Genomic DNA, 20,719 nt, shown 5'->3' on the forward strand with positions numbered 1-20,719 from the left:
AGAATCACTTATTACGGTACCGATAACTATCATAGATAACTAGGTATCTGCATATGTTATATAACACATTATCTTAAAGAATAGTTCATCACAATTATTTAAGATTAACTCGACTAGAATTACGAAATAGCATCATTTTTCAGATCCTAATACGTTATCATAATTTTTTATGGATCGAAATTAAAGAATTTACTAGAAAATGCAAGAGACAAATGATTTAGTTTATCAATTCAATCTTCATTTAATTGAATCCTATCTATAAATACAGTTAATATTTATTATTTACTGATACGTGTATTTCAAGAATGTTATAAAGTAATCAAGCTAAACGACCATTATAATCTTGGTTGTAAAAGATAATGATTTCAGTTCTATTGGTCCAGTATTATTGCAATGATCTTGGATTTACCAATTATTGTAATAAAGAATGGAATTCAATAATAGCTACTCTTTTGGCTACTTTTCAATCACGATTGATTCAACATAATTAACTACAATATAATTAAAACATACAAAAATATATTTAAACATAACAATTGATGTCTAAATGAAACATATTGACACATATTGCAAAAGAGCAAGACGAACGATTGAAGAGAATTTATAATTTACCTTGCTGATATACGTATATTGTATTTTAAAAAGTTTTATATGGACTTACTTACAGACCTGAAATCATGTATTCCATTAAGTTAATACAATCCAAAATCTGTATATAGTAATGCCTGTAGCGGCTTTAAAATTTATTTGGAAATTTAAATGCGATGTTGATCTGTTTTGGTGATAAAAAGATATCGATTTCTAAGAATGACACGCTTGGAATTGGTTCTAGTATGATCTAAATTTTTCCTTTTTAATTACGATACCGAGTTTTCATATTTATTACCGTACTAAATACCGCAGTATTTCTTGTAAAATTTCAAGTTTAGCATTCTTAATTTGAAAATTGCTATCGTCAGACAAGTCTTCTTCGAGATCTCTATTATTATAATAAATTAATTATAACGAATTAATTTTCAAACTAAAATTTATTTATGGCTTCCCCAATTCTAAACGTACGAGAAACTTTATTAATTTTACTAATTTCCATGAATGATTCAAGGCAGATACTCGCTATTTTACATCATGACAGTGATTGATTGTATAAACAAAAAGGAATTACAGGTTTTGGCGTATGCTACATGAAGCAATATATATTTAGTTATTACTAAATGGGCTAATTTCTAATCAGGGATAATATTTTAGAACTGCAATGATATAACTTAAGCCGTTGAGATACAATCCAAAATTAATTGACCTCCTACTTTGTTAAAGTTGTTCATATATCATTTCAAGTCGATCTTTCCTGAAATGAGTAGCTGTTTTTCTTCATGAAATTATACGGCAATGTTAAGTACTTTTATATAGTGATTTTAAAAATGTGCTATTGTAATTTTTTATAGAACTATTTTATGCGGTGATTGCATAAAACTGTACATGGACGATATAACGAAAGTGTGTACAACTGTATGATGTTTGTTGATTTCGATTTTGACTATAACAATTCCCATAAGCTAGCTGGAACCTATTAAAGTACAAAATCGCATACGGAATTGTCTTAGTGTTTAATACTGAATTTGCTTCATCCAATGGTCTAGTAATATCTATCCGGCCATTCTTGAAATTTGACTGCGATATTTCCATTGTAGTCTTTGTCAGGAACTTAATTTGATACCATGAAGTTAGCATGAAAAATTTTCTGCAATCAGGTTTTTAAAGCAATGTCAAAATAATTGGGTAGAAGGAATAAATTTTATTCGTGAAAATTAGATAAATTGAAAAATGTATCAGTAGTGTAAGCCGCTTTATATAAGAACTAGTAAAGCAATATATTATAAATCATGCTTTTATAGCTACTGAGTAAATTATACAACTTCATGTAATGATTACTACAGATGATTAAGTGGACGAGAGTATCAGGTTAGATATTAATATATCAAAGTATAGCTGATAGCATGATTACGTACTATTTGCTATCGTTATTGTTGAGACAGCACACAAGATTAAGATTTTTAAATTAAACAGAGTTATAAAAAGATATTAAGGCATAAACCTGGGTTATTCAGTAGTTGATAAATAGTAATAAGTGTCGGTAGAAAATGAATCTGAAGTTAATAAAGGTTTTGAGGATATACTGCAACTACGTAATCACCCATACTCTAATGAAAGTCACACAAAGGTAATGTAGAAATACAGCACCTAGATAGCCACCCATACTCTACTGAAAGCAACGCAAAGGTAATAAAATCAAACGTCAGAAAATAAAGAGCAAAACGCCAATTAAACGATCGCCCTTAGGAATGACATCAAGGTGAATTCTTCACAAAAGAAAATAAATTTAGACAGTAGTTGGTGATTTGCTCGGTTTCAGTACAACTTTACCAATATTTTTTCGTTCATATATGCGACGGAAAGCTTCAGCAAACTGGCGAAAAAACAACTTGTATCAATTTTACTGCAATAAATTACGGCTCTATTGATAGCTTTATAAATTCTTTTTTAAATGATTTTACATACTAATAGTGCGTTAAAAATGTGATCAATTTATTTTACTTTGCAAATTGTCTTACATTTTCAAAATCATGAACAGAATCGATCTTAGGCTTAATTATTCCTTCCTTATACCATCGAAGAATGTCGTTCATAGCAACTGAAAGAGAGCCTTTATAGTGACCATCAAATACGGATTGAAGATTGACTCCCCCTATCATCTTACTATCGCACATCAAGTCCATTGGATTTTTAGATGACGAGTTCCAAAACTGCATTAATGATTTTTAGAAACGTTTCAGAAATCAATTAAAATCTTAATTGATAAGATTTGAATGTTTAATACTGTACGGAAATCAATTACTGTATTTGAAGATGTTCCATTGAAATACATAATTTCTGTGATTTATTTCCTGCATGTAGGTTAACATTTCGACTTTGTTAAGTCGATGTACGTACCGTTTTAGCTAGATGGATTAAGCTACGTTTCTCACCGTTGATAGCAGTTGTGCAGCCTATGATATTAGATTGAAGATATTCAGAAACTTACATTTGGATATACCGTTACCTATTAGTCAGTATTAGAAGTCTATAGCACAGTTTATAGGTACTTTACATAAAGGCAATCGTGAATTGATGTATGCATGATTCAGGTAATATTTGCTGGGTACGATAAACACTGAATACTTACCGTATAAAATCTGCCTGCCAAAAGGTCTTACCACTTCATAATTTTTTTTATTATCACCGGCGCCCAAAGGATCCAAAACTAAATCAACCCCATCTGGTTCCATTCTAGATTTTTGAATAAATGATATAAAGAGGAATAGAATATTCACTAAAAGGTCATAAACTAACTGATATCTATGAATTTATAAGTTATTTACAATTATATATTTGGTTTCTAATAAAGTTTATTTATTGACATAACAACGCACTGTTTTATTTCTTTAACATAATCTTTGTTTCTGTAATCAATCAACTGTGAATATCCATTCTTGAGCGCAGATTCGTTCTATTTGATGGCAAGCACAAATACAAATAGAATTGTTCAACTTTATAGTGACACATCAAAAACAATTGAGTAAACGGTTTTGCACGCTACTATACTATTATCATTTTAGCCGTACATAAATCACATACCTTTTCTTCAGAGCATGTGCCATATAATGTTACCTTAGGGACAGTTTTGCATAACTGGCCAACAGCAGAACCCTAATTGCAATACCAAACGTATTTAATGTAGGAAATTACAATTTCTTACGTAAAAATAAGAACTGGTTGCGCCTCTTATCAATGAATAAGCTAATTTACGAAACTTACAATACCACCGGCTGCTATGTGGCATAAAACGGTTTGCCCTGATTGCAAATTTCCAGATTTAAATAACGCCAAATAGGCCATCAAATAGCTAACTGGTATGGCGGCTGCATCTTCAAAAGTCATTTTTTCAGGCATTAGCCATACAAAGTCTTTATCTGCAACAACGTATTCACTCCAACCACCCCGAGGACAGAGGGCAATAACCCTGGCTCCAACCTAAATATCACAGAAGGATATTTTATCTCTACACATTACGCTCTGCCATAGAAGGAAATCCAAAGAAAACTGAACTGCTAATGTAAGCTTGCAAATAAGAGTTATCTTAACAATTATGTATCAATGCCACAATATGAAAGACTGCTCATTTTCTGCTTATGAATAGTTAATGAATTCTATACTGCATGATGTAAACTAAATTGCCGCCAATGGGCGCATATCAAATCACTTACCACGCCATCGACCCCTTCACCAAACGAATCTACGTAACCAGAAACTTCATAGCCAAGAACACATGGAGGAGGAGGATTAGTACAGTAGAGACCTTGAATAGCCATCATGTCAGGAAAATTAACTCCACTGTGATAAAATGGTACCAAAACAGCAATGTTAGAAATTTGCCTCTTCGATAGTTACACTTGGACAATTAAATCTACTTTTCAATTCGATTACTTAGGAAGGCTAGCACTGTACAGTATACTAGCTTACCATGCTTCAACTTTAACGCGAATTTGACCTTCGCCAGGTTCTGGGATGGGATTTTCTTGAATTTGGTGTTTATTGATATTACCAAATTCGCGTAATACCAAGCACCGGTTACTTGTTTTATGACCGTTTTGCATGTTTGAATCGATTTGCGACTATGAAAGTATAGATTATTTTTTAAATTAAGCCTGCATCAGTGAAACGCGAAGATTGGACTACAATCTACGGTAATTTACAGTAGCATCCAATTTCTCATTCCTTTCTTCTCTGCTTATGCAAAAATTAATAAATTACTACATTAGCAAGTAATTTAGTCACTCTAGGCTAGCTGTCATCATGACTGGTTGATCATTTGAACGATCAATTTTAAGCAGCAATCTGCCAACTGCCGTGATGACTTGTACCGTCATCCTACGATTATCTCTCAATTCCTATCTTAAGGATGCTTAATAAAAGCAAACCAAGGCATCCTGTTTCCAAATTACATTGCTTTCATTTCTAAGTCACTGTACTTGCTCTATATTAACAACGACTTTATTTTCTATTTTAGGACAATCGACAATATACTGAATCAATTGCCATCACAACCTTTGCTACAGTATCATGGAAGTTAACATCATTGACCATCATAATTATTGAAGAGATAAATTGTTTATCTAACCTCCAATTCCAGGTCAGGCAAAAGTACAGTTAAAAGAATAATTGATTCATTACACAATATTTATCCAGTTGAACAACAGAACAGTACGATGACGACATTTAATAGCTAAAGTAATTAAAAACCACATTTCAATTGGCGAAGCCATTGATTTGGTTTGATCAGGACAACTTCACTCATTTATATATTTATATGCAGTATGACAGTATTTTGATCATTTTTTATGTTATCAATCGACTACTGTTCTGTAGAGATAGCCCATCGGAGAGATAATTGAAAACAACATCATTCGCTTAGCTAGACTAATGAATTATTTCAATGTATTTTTAAAGCTCTCCTAGCCGCGAATGAGATCAACAACATCAACATCAAAGGCAAGATGATGCAAACGACCAAAACGATGGCAGTATTTCCAATCATCGAGCAGGTTACGCAGTACAATCTATCAACAAACTACTACTTTGGTAATCATGGAATCAAACCAATTCATATTCTACTCACCTTGTTCAAATAGGAGGAAAATGTTTTCAATAGTTTGACTGTCGTTTTCAAGGTGGAGAACGCTTGCGATGATTTATGTGAAATTGATCGAGGCCTTTTATAACATCGATTTAAACTCATGACGTCGTTGTTTCCTTTTGCCCAGTCGCGTCACGTTCCTCAATCAACCGTACCGTCTGCGAGTGAGCCACAGCACATTGTACTCTAAAAATTCCATACAGAGCCAATCCGCATACAGTACAAAGTCGTTCGCTTACAGTGAACTGTACTGTAAACTCCAGACTCTAAAATCCAGGACAGTACCGTATCCAACCGATCCACGTCTACAGTCTTACTCGCCTAAAAATAGATTCGATTTGAAGTAGATTAGACTTGATGGCCGGGCCTATAGCCTCGCAGTTCAGTACTGTCCTGCGAGTCTATACAGTACAGTACAGTAAGTGAACATTACGTTCATTATTTACTTAAGGGTATGACGTAATGGTTAGCGGTACAGTATTGGACGCACCGATCCCTCTTGTAAATAAAAATTCCTGGTCTTCCAGTTTAACCCAATGGCGATTCCTTCTGACAGTGTAATTTATACAATTATGATGTATGTATGATACAGTACCCTACTCTTATGTAAACAACTTGACGACATGATAGCGAAAGGCCTTGATGGCGTTATGCCCTTTCTGTTGAAATGGAGTAGCAGGAATCTACAGTACTGTAGGATTGTCAACGATGATGTAGATTTCAGCTAGCATCGACCTGATCGCATAGCACTTACTGAGGTAGTTTAGTTATTTCGCTATTTTGCCTTGAAACTGATTCTGATTGAGTTTTTTGGACATAACTGAATGATTCTCGGTAAACGAATCGCATTGAAATATTGCCATATTTATCTGAATCGATTAGTCTAGTCCATTAATACCATCAAGAATGAGGACAAAATAACATATTAACAGATATTTTGCTATTTTGCCTTGAAACTGATTCGGATTGAGTTTATTTGACATAACTGAATGATTCTAGGTAAACGAATCGCATTGAAATATTGCCATGTTTATCTGAATCGATTAGTCTAGTCCATGAATACCATCAAGAATGAGGACAAAATAACGTATTAACAGTTATTTCGCTATTTTGCCTTGAATCTGTTTCGGAATGAGTTTTTTTTTTGACATAACTGAATGATTCTAGGTAAACGAATCGCCTTGAAATATTGCCATGTTTATTTGAATCGATTAGTCTAGTCCATTAATACCATCAAGAATGAGGATAAAATAGCGTATATTTGATCAGTTGAACTTTAAACTAGCGGATCAATCTTGATCCAAACTAGCTATACCTAATGTTATAGTGGATTAAAGCTACTCGAACGAGGATGATCAGGATTGAATTAGTAACGAAATTAGAAGACTAAATTAAATTTCATCCTAACACCTACTTTGCCGTTTTCGACAAATTGTGATTGACGAAGTGCTATACCTATAGATAAAGATAAATTAACATCGCTTGATTTTGTTTACTTTATATTTACATTCCTTCTACTGTACCATTTTCGATGCAAAGCGAATAATTTATAAATTGATAACAGTATTTTGTTAGACTGTTCTTATCTTTACTCTTAGGTACTTTACCATTATCAGCATATTATCATTGATAAAGTGTTATACTGTACTTATACAGAAATAAATAGCAACGGTTTGCTCAATTATTCTACATCGGGTATAACAAATCTAATCAACAGTGCTAGAAATAATTATTGTCAACTTTATTATTTGACGTTTTCTACCAGTAATTTATTATACGTGTTTGGACACTAATATTAGACTTGAGATTGTTACTAATCACGGTTAATCTGTATTCTGTAATTTAGGGCAATAAATTGATTGGCTATACAACAAAAGGTCATAGTCATGCGATCCATATTCAAATTAAATTGCAACTGCACTCAATTGGAATAGGCGTAATTCTATCAAAGTATGACTACATTTTATTGAATAATTTACATGGTAAAATATCATAAATCAAAACTAGATCATATAGTTTTGCCCTGAGCTGAAGTACGTATATCCATAAGCATGAATCTTTGTTATGAATGTTTCCAACTACATGATATTGAGGGAAATTGATTAAACCTAAGCATAAACTACCGACTCGTAGAAGTGTTGATCGTTACACAGCTGCTTCTCGATAGTAAGCCACATATGTATGATTCCCGTTTTATGAGTAGTTATAGTACTACAGGTTAGCACTACATACTACTGAATTTAATATTTCTGCCGCATCTGACAATGAAATAAAATTAAACATATTCTTGATTTCTTATATATCGTCAATATTTGTCTTATTAAGATGCCCTTCTGATATTACCAGACATCGTTGTTCTTGTAGTACCATGACTTTGTGATTACATTGGTTGCAATAATGATAGTTTTTAACTTGATTAAAATTAAGTTATGAAATGCAATAGCAAGTAACAAATAATATTGCCAAATGATCTCCAACTCACTAACTTATATATACTGTAACTGTGTGAGTATTATTTGCACACAAAAGCTGAATAACATATCGGAATCTGGGATATTAGATAATTCCAATATTCACGGATAGTTCAATTTTCCTGACTATGATCATGTAGATTGTAAGAATAACAATAATGAAAATAATGAAATTCGTAGGACCACTTCTTTCATGCAAGTGGTTCATTATGGGCATTTATGAAGAATTGATTTCGTTCAGAATTAACGCTACACTTTATTAATAAGACATTGAAGGGAACAATTTGTAAGCCTTTGCGCTAGTTGGAGGATAGTTCGACAAAGGTAATATCATGCGACTGAAGAATGCGAAGATTGAACAGTCAAGGTGCCAGTAAAACAAAAGGTCCTGAGTAAATCTATCAGCCAAGTTTAATATTGCCCGTAAAATGTATATAGTACTGTACAACGTATGTTGTGGGAGATTCAAATAAAGTAGTAAAAGACTGCAAATTCCAATTTTAATAACGCTACGAATTAGGCTTGTAAATATATCTATAACCTTATCACATCATTTACGTAATTCGAATACAAGTAATATTTCGTATATCAACTTAACCGTATAAAGATGAAGCTGAAATATCATGATTAACAATAACAAGAACAATCTAGCCATATAAATAATACGTCAAAATAGGATGCACCAAGTTCTAAATTACTGCTAATTTACAACTAATTACACTCAAGATATGGAATTCCACAAACAATTTTAAAGTTGATTTAATTTATTTTATTAGCTAAATGAAAATTTTAGAGCTATTTTATGAATCTCGTCAGACACTTGGGTAGTTCTGTAAATGTGAATTATGAATGGTTAAGTGGATCCGTATACTAAATCGTTCTTTGCTTGATATACGACATTCGCTAACCAACTGCATAAATGCGGTACAAAATAGCTGTGCATTAGGAAATTGTTCTGAAACATCGGGAATAGAATCAATGTTAAAATTTATCAGATAAGCAAGATAAAACTGGATACTCTTCCCGATGTCATAGTCCCATTAGAGTTTCGTTAATGTAAAGCTTCTCATCCTCTCAGCATCACTACTATATATTAAAGATTTGATCCAAAGCAGTTCGAAGCGTGCAATTACTTTATGTGCAAGTTCAATTGTATCATTTAGAACATGTAGGATAGCATTCCAGTACAGTAGAAAGCCACTGTTGATAACACAGCTTATGTCGTAAAACCACAGGCGATTATGTAAAGCAGCGGGCGTTTTGTTATTAATTTACCGTCGTTAATTCAACCCGACATAAAGAACTAATTGTTATTAATGCTCTCATAAAGTTTGATATTTTAGCAAATGTCGGAAATAATACATGTAATATCCAAACTATCACGGGATCCCGCGTCATTTTTATCTCCATACGATTATTTTTTAAACTTCTTCATAAATTTCACAAAAAATTAAAACCATTACGTTAGAGCTGCGGTAAGTAATACGACTTGACGTATAACTATGAGATTTTTGTCACACGCTTTGTTAAACGTAAAAGTTTCCTTATTTTTATCAGACAATGTCATGGATAAAGTCTGTTAATTATAAGCATTGACGATGTTAATTAAGGATATCAGTTGATATAAGAAAAACTTAAGTTAATACAGTTTTACTCTATCAATGTCTGCAAAGGGTAATGAGCACGATACTTCCCTAGCATCTGGCTTTTATGACAAAAGAAAGAGGGCGTTTTCCTTATTTAAAGTTATCTTCCCGTAAAGCTGTAAATCAAGATTAACTATTATCGCATGTTTAATACATAAATAATAACACTTGAATAGCCGTAATACGACTAGAACTTATTGCTGTAATACCACATGCAAACATTTTTTACAATAGTAATTAAAATATTTGAAATATGCGCTGGAAAATGACACTGCTATATCAGTGAAATGCGGATTTTCCTTATGTCATTATCCTGATTATGACATCAAGATTAATAAAATGAGATTGAATCAGGGCCATATTTCCAAAAAAAGTTTTGCTTAATCAATATCAAAAAATGCTACCAGAAAGTAGCCAACTTATCCATGATGAAAACAAAGTTTCAGAATTCGTTCCACGTTTTTCAGAAAATCGCTAGTGGCTCGATTATCATTTTACCATCAAAGGACGAAATCTAGTTCAATTCTATCTAGGCATAGTATGAAACTCAAAAATACATAATAGCAGTATCTCGTGCAGTAGCTCTAATTAGGACATTTATAATCCTAGGTTATCTGTAATTTATACTTCAGAATAATCACAAGGACAAACGTAATTTATCGCGTTTATGTATCGAACTAGCTTTTGAAAGGTAGTCAGAATAAAAGTCATGACATTTAAGTGTGGTGTGATGCTACAGCGTTAAGCTGTGGATTAATCTAATTAGTCAATTTGTCGAAAAATATAACTCTCTGAATCATTCGTTGATAATCTCCATAATAATATGAATTAAAATAATGTTAGTGGATAAAATTTATCTAAAAGCTATCAGCCATAACGAATTACCAAACTGTAATGAATTATAATGATTTTTTTTAAGGAACCCGCAATTATTTTTCTACATCTTTTTTGTTAAATAAGTTATGCCTACCTATTTAATATCAGCGGGTCTCCACAAAACTGCACGTGATTAAAAAGCTGATGCATGGGATTTAAAGTAGACTGCTGTGTATTAATTATTACAAAATACGGATCATAACAATTAAGCCTAATTCATGTTACTGATCATCCATTGTAATTTCAAGACAGCCTGGATTATTACTCTTGCCACCCACTGTGCTATCTCTACTTTTCAAGAAAAAAAATGCATCCTTCATTGTGCGGCTAGTATTTACTTATTTTATAATTTACTGGTACTTTTCGTTAGGATAAATCGTATATCTATGCGCCCTGAATATTTCTTATTATTTCCTAGCATACTAATCCTTCTATTTTCGAAATTAGTAAGTTATTCAGATGGGCGTGGGCATTTAGCTACCATCATAGCCATCTTATAACGTCAAATTATAAATGATCATATTTGATCTAATGAAGGGCAAAGAATACTTCGTCAACATTGCATGTAAATCGCTGACAAAGGTTTGCTTATTGAATAATTACGACTGGTCCCATGAGACCTGATAGTACATGTATCTGATCACCACATAATTTATTCTAACCTGTTTTAAATTATTACTTGCTGATAGATTCAAGGACAGCATCAAATACTTCAGGCCATTACTTATTCTAATTGGTTAAAGAAATCTGTATCACGATCTTTTAATGTTCAAAAGGCACTAGAACTTGTAAAGGAGATATGAAAACTATTTAATAACACTTGCAGCTTGTTCCGTCTTCTATAAAGCAATTTATTTTCAGTTATCTTTTCGTTTCTTTCAATTGCAAGATCAGAATTAGCAAATAGTCTAGTCAGATAAAATTTAAGCAAATTTTCTAAAGCTATCTCACATATGTATATTACATACCATCAACACCTACTATCCGACTCATAAGCGAAAAGTTCAAGAACAGTTTATTACCTAGCTTTTCTGCCTGTAACATCGCTTTTACGGGTGTATGTTAATTCAAGTAAGGGAAGAATGCTAAGTCAACATATTTACGACGTCATTGGAAAATACTATGATAAAATTGTGGATGGGATTGATTTACGTAAACTGATAGTTTGTGACTCTTTAAATCAGCTGAACCTTTTTCATGATGAAATTCAAGAGTTGTGTGGATTTCGTTCCAAAAGAAAGCGAAATATAGAATTTATAAAAATTCTAAAATGCCGAGATGACGAATATTTTATCCAATTCTGTGATTTACTTCGTAAATCTTATGCTGAAGGGAGAGGATGGATGCGCTATAATTTAGGTGAAATATTAGAACAAGAAGCAAGAATTTTTGCTGGTGGCCACAACGGTAAGACTCCACATACATCAGAGAGACTTTTAAAGAGTTGTCAGAATCTTTCTCATATAAGCTTTATAACCAACAATGTCCAATAATTTCGACATGTAAGCCATTGAATTAATTATTTCTAGTTTTGATATACCGCTCTTATTAGTTAATGTAGTTCTCAAATCAATAGATTGATGCATAAGGAATTCTTTTTAATCATTGCATTAAGATTGCCGAATTTTTCAATCATGCGAGAGAAGACATTTTACTACTTATTACCATAATCTGCTAGTTTTTTTATTAAACATGAGTTCTTAAATTCAATTATCTTTAATCGCTTATCACGTAATGACCTATCTTAATCATCCATTTTAAAAAAATTCCTTTCTTGCCAAGGAGCTAAAGCCGTTGTTTCTCCTTTATATATTTTTTTATCTGGTATAATTATGCTTTACAATTATTAGAGAAATTAGTTACTAGTTATGGTATCAAGAACAATTTTTTATTTAATAAAATTATTCAATATTACAGTTATAAGCGGCAATGAAATTTGTAAAATGGCCAACAACTTTATCTATCCCCAACTGAATCGTTATTTACTAGGTTAGTTTTTATGAAAACAGGTTCATGATAATTCTCGATTAGATAGTGATTATTAGATATTACTTGCGTTTATTACCTACCTAGTTATATTAAAATTAATCTCTTCATTGTATTGAATGACAATCGACCTCTTAATTCATTGAATATTGTCTTGAATTTGATAATGACAACCAAAACAGAAATTTGGAAAAAAGCTACGATGATTAGCGGTTATCGACCAAGCCCGCAAGCATACGGTAAGCACCACTAAATTATTACCTATATTTCTCTTTGTATTCAAGGTCGATCTAGTTTATCGTTGCTAAGCAGAATGACCAACACAGCTACTAGAAATTATTATCATTTAACGTCACTGCTGAAAATATTTTGATAATATCATGATTTAAGAATGTTAAAAATTTTATATAAAATTCTTCATTTTATTTCAATGCTATAGTCTACGTTATCTCTGTTCCAGCTAGTATATAATGTTTGCACGAGACTATACTGTAATACATTTAATCTATTTGTACGTAGAATCATTTATTTAATACTGGAAACTGTATCCTCGTATCTTTCTTTCCTGTATTAATAAGATATTTAAAACAGCAATAGTTTCTACAAATATATAGCTTTCCTTAGTTTATCGTTACTATACAAGTAAATTTGGTTTCAGTATTGATATGCGTTAACACACATATGTATATTAATTATGTAATACGTAAAAGGCTGGCTTCGCAATGTTCCTGAAATTTCGAAGAAACGCTACGTGATTCGACAAGATTTCTTGACGACCCTTCGCAATCAGTTGCTGATCTTGAACGATCACGTCAGTGGACAGATTTTAGTTCATGGACTGCCGGGTAGCGGTAAAACTGTTGCTGTTAGTCAGGCTGTACAACAAATCGTTGTAGATGACGACTGCTTTCGTCGCTATGGAGTATATTGGATCAAAATCGGTACTCCTATTCACATTGATTTAATATCATAAACGTTTACCATTATACAAGTCATATACATAAAGAACGAAAATAGAAAAGTTTTACTCCAGTAAATTTCGAACGAAATAGATGATCATATGATCCACTACAGCGAAATTATAAGTCGCTAAATACTTCTAAACATTTTGTTACGTTGCACGATATGAAAATAGGTTAAATCAATATTATGGTTGAAAGATTATTATACTACTGTATTCTGTAGTTTAATTAACATAAATCTGATTTTGAAGTATATCACTTTTGTCACTCGTTGAGCATAACTTACTTAAGACCATGCTTATATTTAATTCATTCGATCATGAATTAATCCTTTGTAGGCAATATCAACGAAAACGAACTTTTAGAAATTTTAAGAAACTTAGCAGTTAAGCTACGAGTTCGGTGGGATAAATCTCCTCGAAATTTACAGGAGATAACTCAATATCTTGAGCAGTTCTTTTCCGGTAAGTGTACCGTATCTATTTAATTTTTGATGATAGAATAGTTAGCTCTGACTTAGGCTAAATAGTATAAAATTGCTTAAAATTGCTTGAAATCACGAAAAATTACTAAAATCCTTATGACAAATTTTTTAAATTCTATTTTGTAATTTTATAACTGATTGGCTTTATTATGCTTGTAAAAACAAAATTTTTCTAACTAGTCAATAAAAAGCATTCCAACATCCTTTTCGTTTTTGACGACATTCGGAACCAGTATCACTTAAATTATTTAAAATTCGCTAAGAAATTTATAGCTACTTCGAGAACACTTCACGATAGTACCAGTTGCCGCATTATCTCCTCACCGGTCAGTATTCTTAAATCAGTCTCAAAGCAAATTGTATCTAATTTAAGGGTATAAGTAAATGCGTATGCACCTTAGATAGTATAAATATTTCATATTCATATTCGTATTGTCGCTTAATACATTCTTTTAAAATTATTTTGATAGATTTCATTCACACAAGATGAAGCTATGAAAATTTTAGCTCAACATTACAGCAAAAAGACGTTGGAAGAATACCGAAATTGCATTGATCAAGTCATTCGTACATGTGAAAGCTTACCACTCGCGGTTGCAATCCTTGGAGGTTTAAAATTAAGAAATAAAAGAGAATGGCAACAAATTTTGGTTATACTTGCAGGAAAAGACGGAGAAAACAATTTAACAGACAATACTTCCTTGCTATATAAGTTATTTGATTATAGTATCCACAGATTGGATTATGCTAATCAAGATTTGTTTCGAAATCTTGGAGTATTCAAGCGAGTGAAAATTCCTATTACCTCAATCATGGCACTCTGGAAGCTGGATGAACTAGCTACAAGACAAATTCTAAATGATTTTAATGAAAGATCATTATTAAGATATACTGATAAGTACAGGTAAGCAAAATATTTAGGAAGTCTATAATTATATAATTTTCTATGCTTTATTACATATTTTCCATAATTAACCATGAAGGCGATTATAGTATATATATACACATCGACTGATATCATACTTTATTCTTCCTATTAAGACGATACTATATTTTGGATGATTTGATGGTCGATTATCTCCAACTATCTTTGGATCCAAATAAATCTTCGCAGTCTTACATGCGAACGCTAAATCGTAGACTTATCGCCGGTTATGGGCATTATTGTCAAGGAAAGTGGCATACCTACCCCGACGATGGCTATTATTATCAGCATTTTATTTATCACGTAATACAAGCAGAAGATAATAAATTATTGGAATCGGTCCTGAGTAACAGTAAATGGGTATCAACTCAACTCACATTATATAAAACGAAACGCTATCTTCCAGCTAATCTACAAAATACCATCAGTTATATTGCCAAGAAGCAACTCGTGGTGAGGTTAACCTATGCGAAAGTGTTCAACCATCTACGTTAGCGATATTGTCTAATTATATCTGTATTGCAGATTTTAGGCTACATAAATGTACATTAATGCATAACACTATATTTACTATTGCATATTTCTTTGATTGCCATATTTTAAACCCTTCTGGCTAAGTTTTCATCACTGATGTTTTAGGATGAAGAAATGCATGAAGAGCTGCTTAACCTACTGAATCAATATCTATCCTATTTTGACATCAGTCAATTAAATTTTATTCAGTTTTTACTTTATTGTGCTCCAAAAGACAGCTGGATTGCTAGCCGAGCCTTAGAGTTGGCAAAACACAGTAATCAACGTGATGGAAGACCCTACTGGGTTATAACAGGGTAATCTTATCATTTGAATCTCAAAAATTTACATAATCTCTATATAATAGTAAATGGCTTTGTTTATGGAATAGATATCGAAAATGTGAGCAAGCTGAGTTCTCTACAAATTTATCACGAGAACTGGAAATAGCTGAAAAAGATGTAATGCCTGAATGGTCCAACCCACGTTATGGCAATTCTAGAATTATACAAACCAAAAATAATCAACATGATGATCGTCAAATTTTGGTAATTACCTAAGACTAAAGTCATGTAGTGCATCTTTCTCCAGTAAAGTCTCACGTGAAATATACTACAAGTTAAGCCACTCTAATTCATCATTGAATTATAATTTCAAAATGATAACCTCTTTAGGTGACCGATGCTGCAACGGGTAATGTTATATTTAAAAGTCAGTCTTCATATGATCTCATCAGTGAAGTTCAAATTTCGGCTGATGGTAAAGTTGCTGCTTTCAAGATCGGATACTGGGTAAAAATCTTGAAGCAATTTTAATTAAGCCTGTTCATCGATTAGATTACTTCGCTAGAAGCTATAGATTACGATATTCAAATTTCAAAGCTAGTTGTCGATAATATTTATCTGATTATTCAACTTAACTTTTAGCCGCTATCTCCTGTATTTCAATTTTTGCATTCTTTTATAACATTATACACGAAATTACTAATTAACCTTGGTATTTATTTTATGTATGTATAATGTATCTGACAGAAATGCCAATGGAAAGTATACAACGTTGATAGTGGAGAACGATTACGATTTGTACTGCATCAACCAGAAGGGAAAATGAAAAAAGTTAAATGCTGTATGCCGAACCTTAATTTCTGCCCAATAATTGTAAATGACCAAACGCTTTTTATGACCATTGATACCAACAGTAATAATTTTATTGTAAGTCGAATTCTATTAACCCTAATCCAGGATAAATCGTTTTGAAGGCTGCATCATGATAAATTTGTAAATAAATTACATCATCATGTATGAAATGCAGATAAATTCACGCAGTGTACACAGTATTCGAAGTAAATCGATTGTCAACATTTGTCTTGATAGATCTGGAAAGTAAATAAACTGCAAATTGAAGAAATGCAAAGATATTCAAGCCCGGATGGAATCAAGCAATGCGAGTTTATAAAAAATGATAGCAAAATCATGATTTGTCAAGATTTAGATGAAGAAAAATATCGAGTTGAAGTAAGATTCTATCGATGATACGTTGCTTGAAGTTTAAAAGTCGATTAAATAATTTCATATATCTTGCGTCTAAATAGTTACTAGTACTAGGACAAGAGAAATTTCATCGATCATTTCAAATTCCTAAATGGATTATAAAAGACCGTGATGGGAAATTTATTAATTCTAGACATCATACAGACTTGTGGTTAAAATACGTAAAGTACATCGATAAGGACTGTGCTGCAATTGTGACTGCATATGATAATGTCCTTGGGTTATTTTCTGATTCAGTCTACGAAAGAGTAGCCATTGATTTTACTTACAATGTTGCCAATACTTTTCAACCAATTTTTGAGTGCGACAACGATATTACAAACATTGATATTTCGGATGATCATCGATTTATTGGAATGCTTTGTTGGTCTAGAAATGTGATTGTCAGTATAAGTTTTTAAATTAATAAAATTTTTAATATTTAAATTGCAATTAAGATAGACCTCGCTCTATTAATGAGCATCAAACTGTACGCCAAACTTTATGATTAGGTAATGAAAATTGAAGCTGGCCACGTGCATTCTTATATCACTATCGATACTTTACAAGACATTCATGATTTCATGTTCATCCCTGCAAGCCAGCATCTAGTAGTATACAACGCAGAAAGCAAACACCCAATACAGGACTGCAATTTATCAGGTAAGAAGATAACAAGATCTCATAAGCTGTTAATTGAAATGAATAATCTCAAGTCGAACAACACTATTTTTACCTCATGACTTTACGATTAGCATTTGAGTCGGTGTGGTCGCATATTACATCTGTACCACTCGTACTGACAACGCACCCACAAAAGAATGATAGATGTGATCTGGAGAACTCAGATTGGGCCGTTGTTGATGAAACACCTGTTGTAGCAAATCTGATTCAAAATGAACAGGACGATAGACACATCCTGCAGGCATGCTTAATTTCATGGTTATATCATCAATTACTTTGCTTAAAATCTTAAAACGCTTAGGGTCTAAATAAATAAAACTTTTGCGTGCGCTTGCAAGTTTCAACCTTTAAATACACATTGCTTATAACGATATATCCTTAGATTTTTCAAGGAGAGAGACTTGATCGAATGTCCGAGTACAGCCTGGATAGGCCTTACGATAGAATTTTTGTGTACAATAACTATGAATATATAGTTCTGTTTCGATTCAATAAATGCCATAATGATAGCTGCGTAAGCAATCACGTAATAATCCATTATCATATCATTATAACTGAGGTAAAAGTTTCCTTCCATGGCCTGTTAAAACATCATTTAAATAATTAGTTATATATTAATTGCTTTTAAACTTATGATTAAGTTATAACTACTTATAAGCGCTATTACTGGAATTATGAAATTATTTTAATAATTGATGCTGACAGCTGGTTCATTTTATTAACAGATTAAGTACCTACATGGTTATACGGCATTAAAGCAATCTCGAGAAATTATGGTTCTTCCTATGGAAGAAACTACAAATAAACTTACAATTATACTATCAAGATACAGAAAATTGGATCATAGACTAATTTTCATTTTAAAAGCAGAGGTATCGTGAAGATCATTTAGTTTTATGCCATTACACGTTCTTACAATTTATACTTTTAAAAATATCAAATTAATGTAAAAATTATGGGTATAGGAAAGTTTAAAGTCTGAGATATGATATTTGTTAATCATGATTATTAGCACTCGGATAAGAATGAGAGAATGCTTGTTATGAAGATTAATGTCCAAAATGGTGATACTGAATACTACTTAGATAGCACTTCAAGTCTATCTAGGAATATAAATGTAATCTACTGCGATGATTATAGCCTAATCATTCATCAATATTCACCAGAAATTAGTATGACCAGTATCAGGGTAAATGCTGTTTTAATTTTCTGTAAAATTTGGATCAACTATTTATTAACTTATAGTCAATAGTAATTAATAAATAGAGCATCAGTACTCAAATTAAATTACATTTCTTTGCTATGCATAGAATATAATTCTGAACCTAACGCAAAATTTAATATAACCAATTTAATGCATGTCTGATCTTTTTAATGAATGCTTTCATATCAAAATCAGTATTACAAATTGGGCACGGAAAGAATGCAAACCAAATTATACATGGAACACAATTACGATCATTGGGATGGATTAACGTGTAAAATTACCCTACCAAATGACGAAGAATGCACTAAAATACAGTTTTCACGATTTTGGAATAAAGTTCGCGATAATGTCACAAAATTGATAAGTAATAAGACTGATAATAGTATAAAGCACTCTGGCCTAGAAGATAAAAACGCAATTATTGAGGAGTGGGGAACAGTTGACGGCAATTTATTCGTAAGTCTAATCATAGGAATATACCGTAAATTTCTTCAATCATTGCTTACTGTTGATTAAAGCAACAACTAAAGTTCTAGTAGCTCACTACTATTCATAACAACTCTTCTTTAGGCTGAATATATTCCTGATAAATACCAATGTGCCGAATACTTTTTAATTGAAAAAGGAAAAGAAAAAATTGTATGAATGACGCTCTAGGACATAATTAGTTACATGCAATGTAGGCCTAATGCTAACTTTAAAATATCCATATTCATTATAGATGGTTAATTCCTGCGGTGAAGTTTTAATGAAATCTTATTTGGACAATGTTCTAAAACTTGATTACGAACCAAATTTGTTTATCAATGTCGAAAGTTTATGGCCAAAAAAATTCTTCGTTACGGTAGACAAAATAAAGGGTAAAATTCTTTTCTACGGAAAGGAAACCATGAACCTACTTCATACAGTTTACTCACCTAATATTAACAATCCATCGAGCATAATAGGTAATGAAAATCAGTCATTATTTATCTGCAAAGACATTAAAGGTCAGGTATATTACGTTATTAAAGTTTTTCCTGGAGTCGAGTCATCTGCTGATGCTTGAAAATTATTTATGCCAACCTTGCATTTTGCAAAATGTATTTAGAAATATTTTATTTTTTAATTAAGATCCATTAATATCGGAACCCTTTCATATCATATCGAAGCCATTCAGGCTCATAGTGAAATTTTAGATGAATAAATGAGGATTTATGATGCAATTATCCTTTCATATATAGCATTTCACTGAATGCGAAATTTTTAAGCAAATATTAGTTGAAATACCACGTATCTAGCAGTGTTATCACAGTTCATAGCTTCAGCATTTAACTATCAATTTTATAATTAATATCAATTAATCTATAATCTGTTACCTATTTTCTCTCTATCAATTGCGCAATCTAATAATACAAATGCAATTAAAAAGTAGTGCGTACAATATAGAAAATACCAACAAAATTATAATCATGTATTTAGCGATATCTGATACCTATTCAATTGATAAAAAATACGGTTTCGATGATACTAGTTTCAATAAGGAAATTCAAAAGTTCAATAATCAATGTCTTTTATATAAGCCTTAGAATAAAAGTAACAATCTTTATATCATTCAAATACTCCATCACAGCTACGTTATCAGCAATGGCAAGAATCCGTACCATACTTATTTCCATTATTTCAAAGAAACAGATTAAGCTTGCTATTTTAAATAGCTACGAAA

At 31.9% G+C, this 20,719-nt stretch overlaps 2 protein-coding genes across 2 annotated transcripts; one reads left to right on the forward strand and one right to left on the reverse strand.

The window, feature by feature from the left end:
• Positions 1–2,377: 2,377 nt before the first annotated feature.
• Positions 2,378–4,691, reverse strand: TRIADDRAFT_38130 (expressed hypothetical protein; the record flags this gene model as incomplete). Its single annotated transcript, XM_002115650.1, has 9 exons — positions 2,378–2,464; positions 2,610–2,801; positions 2,989–3,044; positions 3,221–3,324; positions 3,468–3,544; positions 3,673–3,744; positions 3,853–4,068; positions 4,302–4,428; positions 4,558–4,691. 9 exons carry the CDS (start codon positions 4,689–4,691, stop codon positions 2,378–2,380), a joined length of 1,065 nt encoding a protein of 354 aa, XP_002115686.1.
• A 7,115-nt stretch (positions 4,692–11,806) lies between these two features.
• On the forward strand, positions 11,807–20,062 carry TRIADDRAFT_59635 (uncharacterized protein; the record flags this gene model as incomplete). Its single annotated transcript, XM_002115525.1, has 21 exons — positions 11,807–12,131; positions 12,642–12,713; positions 12,893–12,949; positions 13,421–13,561; positions 14,011–14,136; positions 14,337–14,482; positions 14,627–15,060; positions 15,198–15,534; positions 15,721–15,911; positions 15,986–16,142; positions 16,269–16,385; positions 16,626–16,805; positions 16,968–17,108; positions 17,186–17,527; positions 17,636–17,786; positions 18,284–18,366; positions 18,533–18,679; positions 18,820–18,996; positions 19,207–19,470; positions 19,585–19,653; positions 19,736–20,062. The coding sequence occupies 21 exons, from the start codon at positions 11,807–11,809 to the stop codon at positions 20,060–20,062; spliced, it is 3,984 nt and encodes a 1,327-aa protein (XP_002115561.1).
• Positions 20,063–20,719: the final 657 nt, after the last annotated feature.

This window comes from Trichoplax adhaerens, genomic scaffold (genome assembly GCF_000150275.1).
Source record: "Trichoplax adhaerens TRIADscaffold_11 genomic scaffold, whole genome shotgun sequence".
NCBI classification, from domain to species: domain Eukaryota; kingdom Metazoa; phylum Placozoa; class Uniplacotomia; order Trichoplacea; family Trichoplacidae; genus Trichoplax; species Trichoplax adhaerens.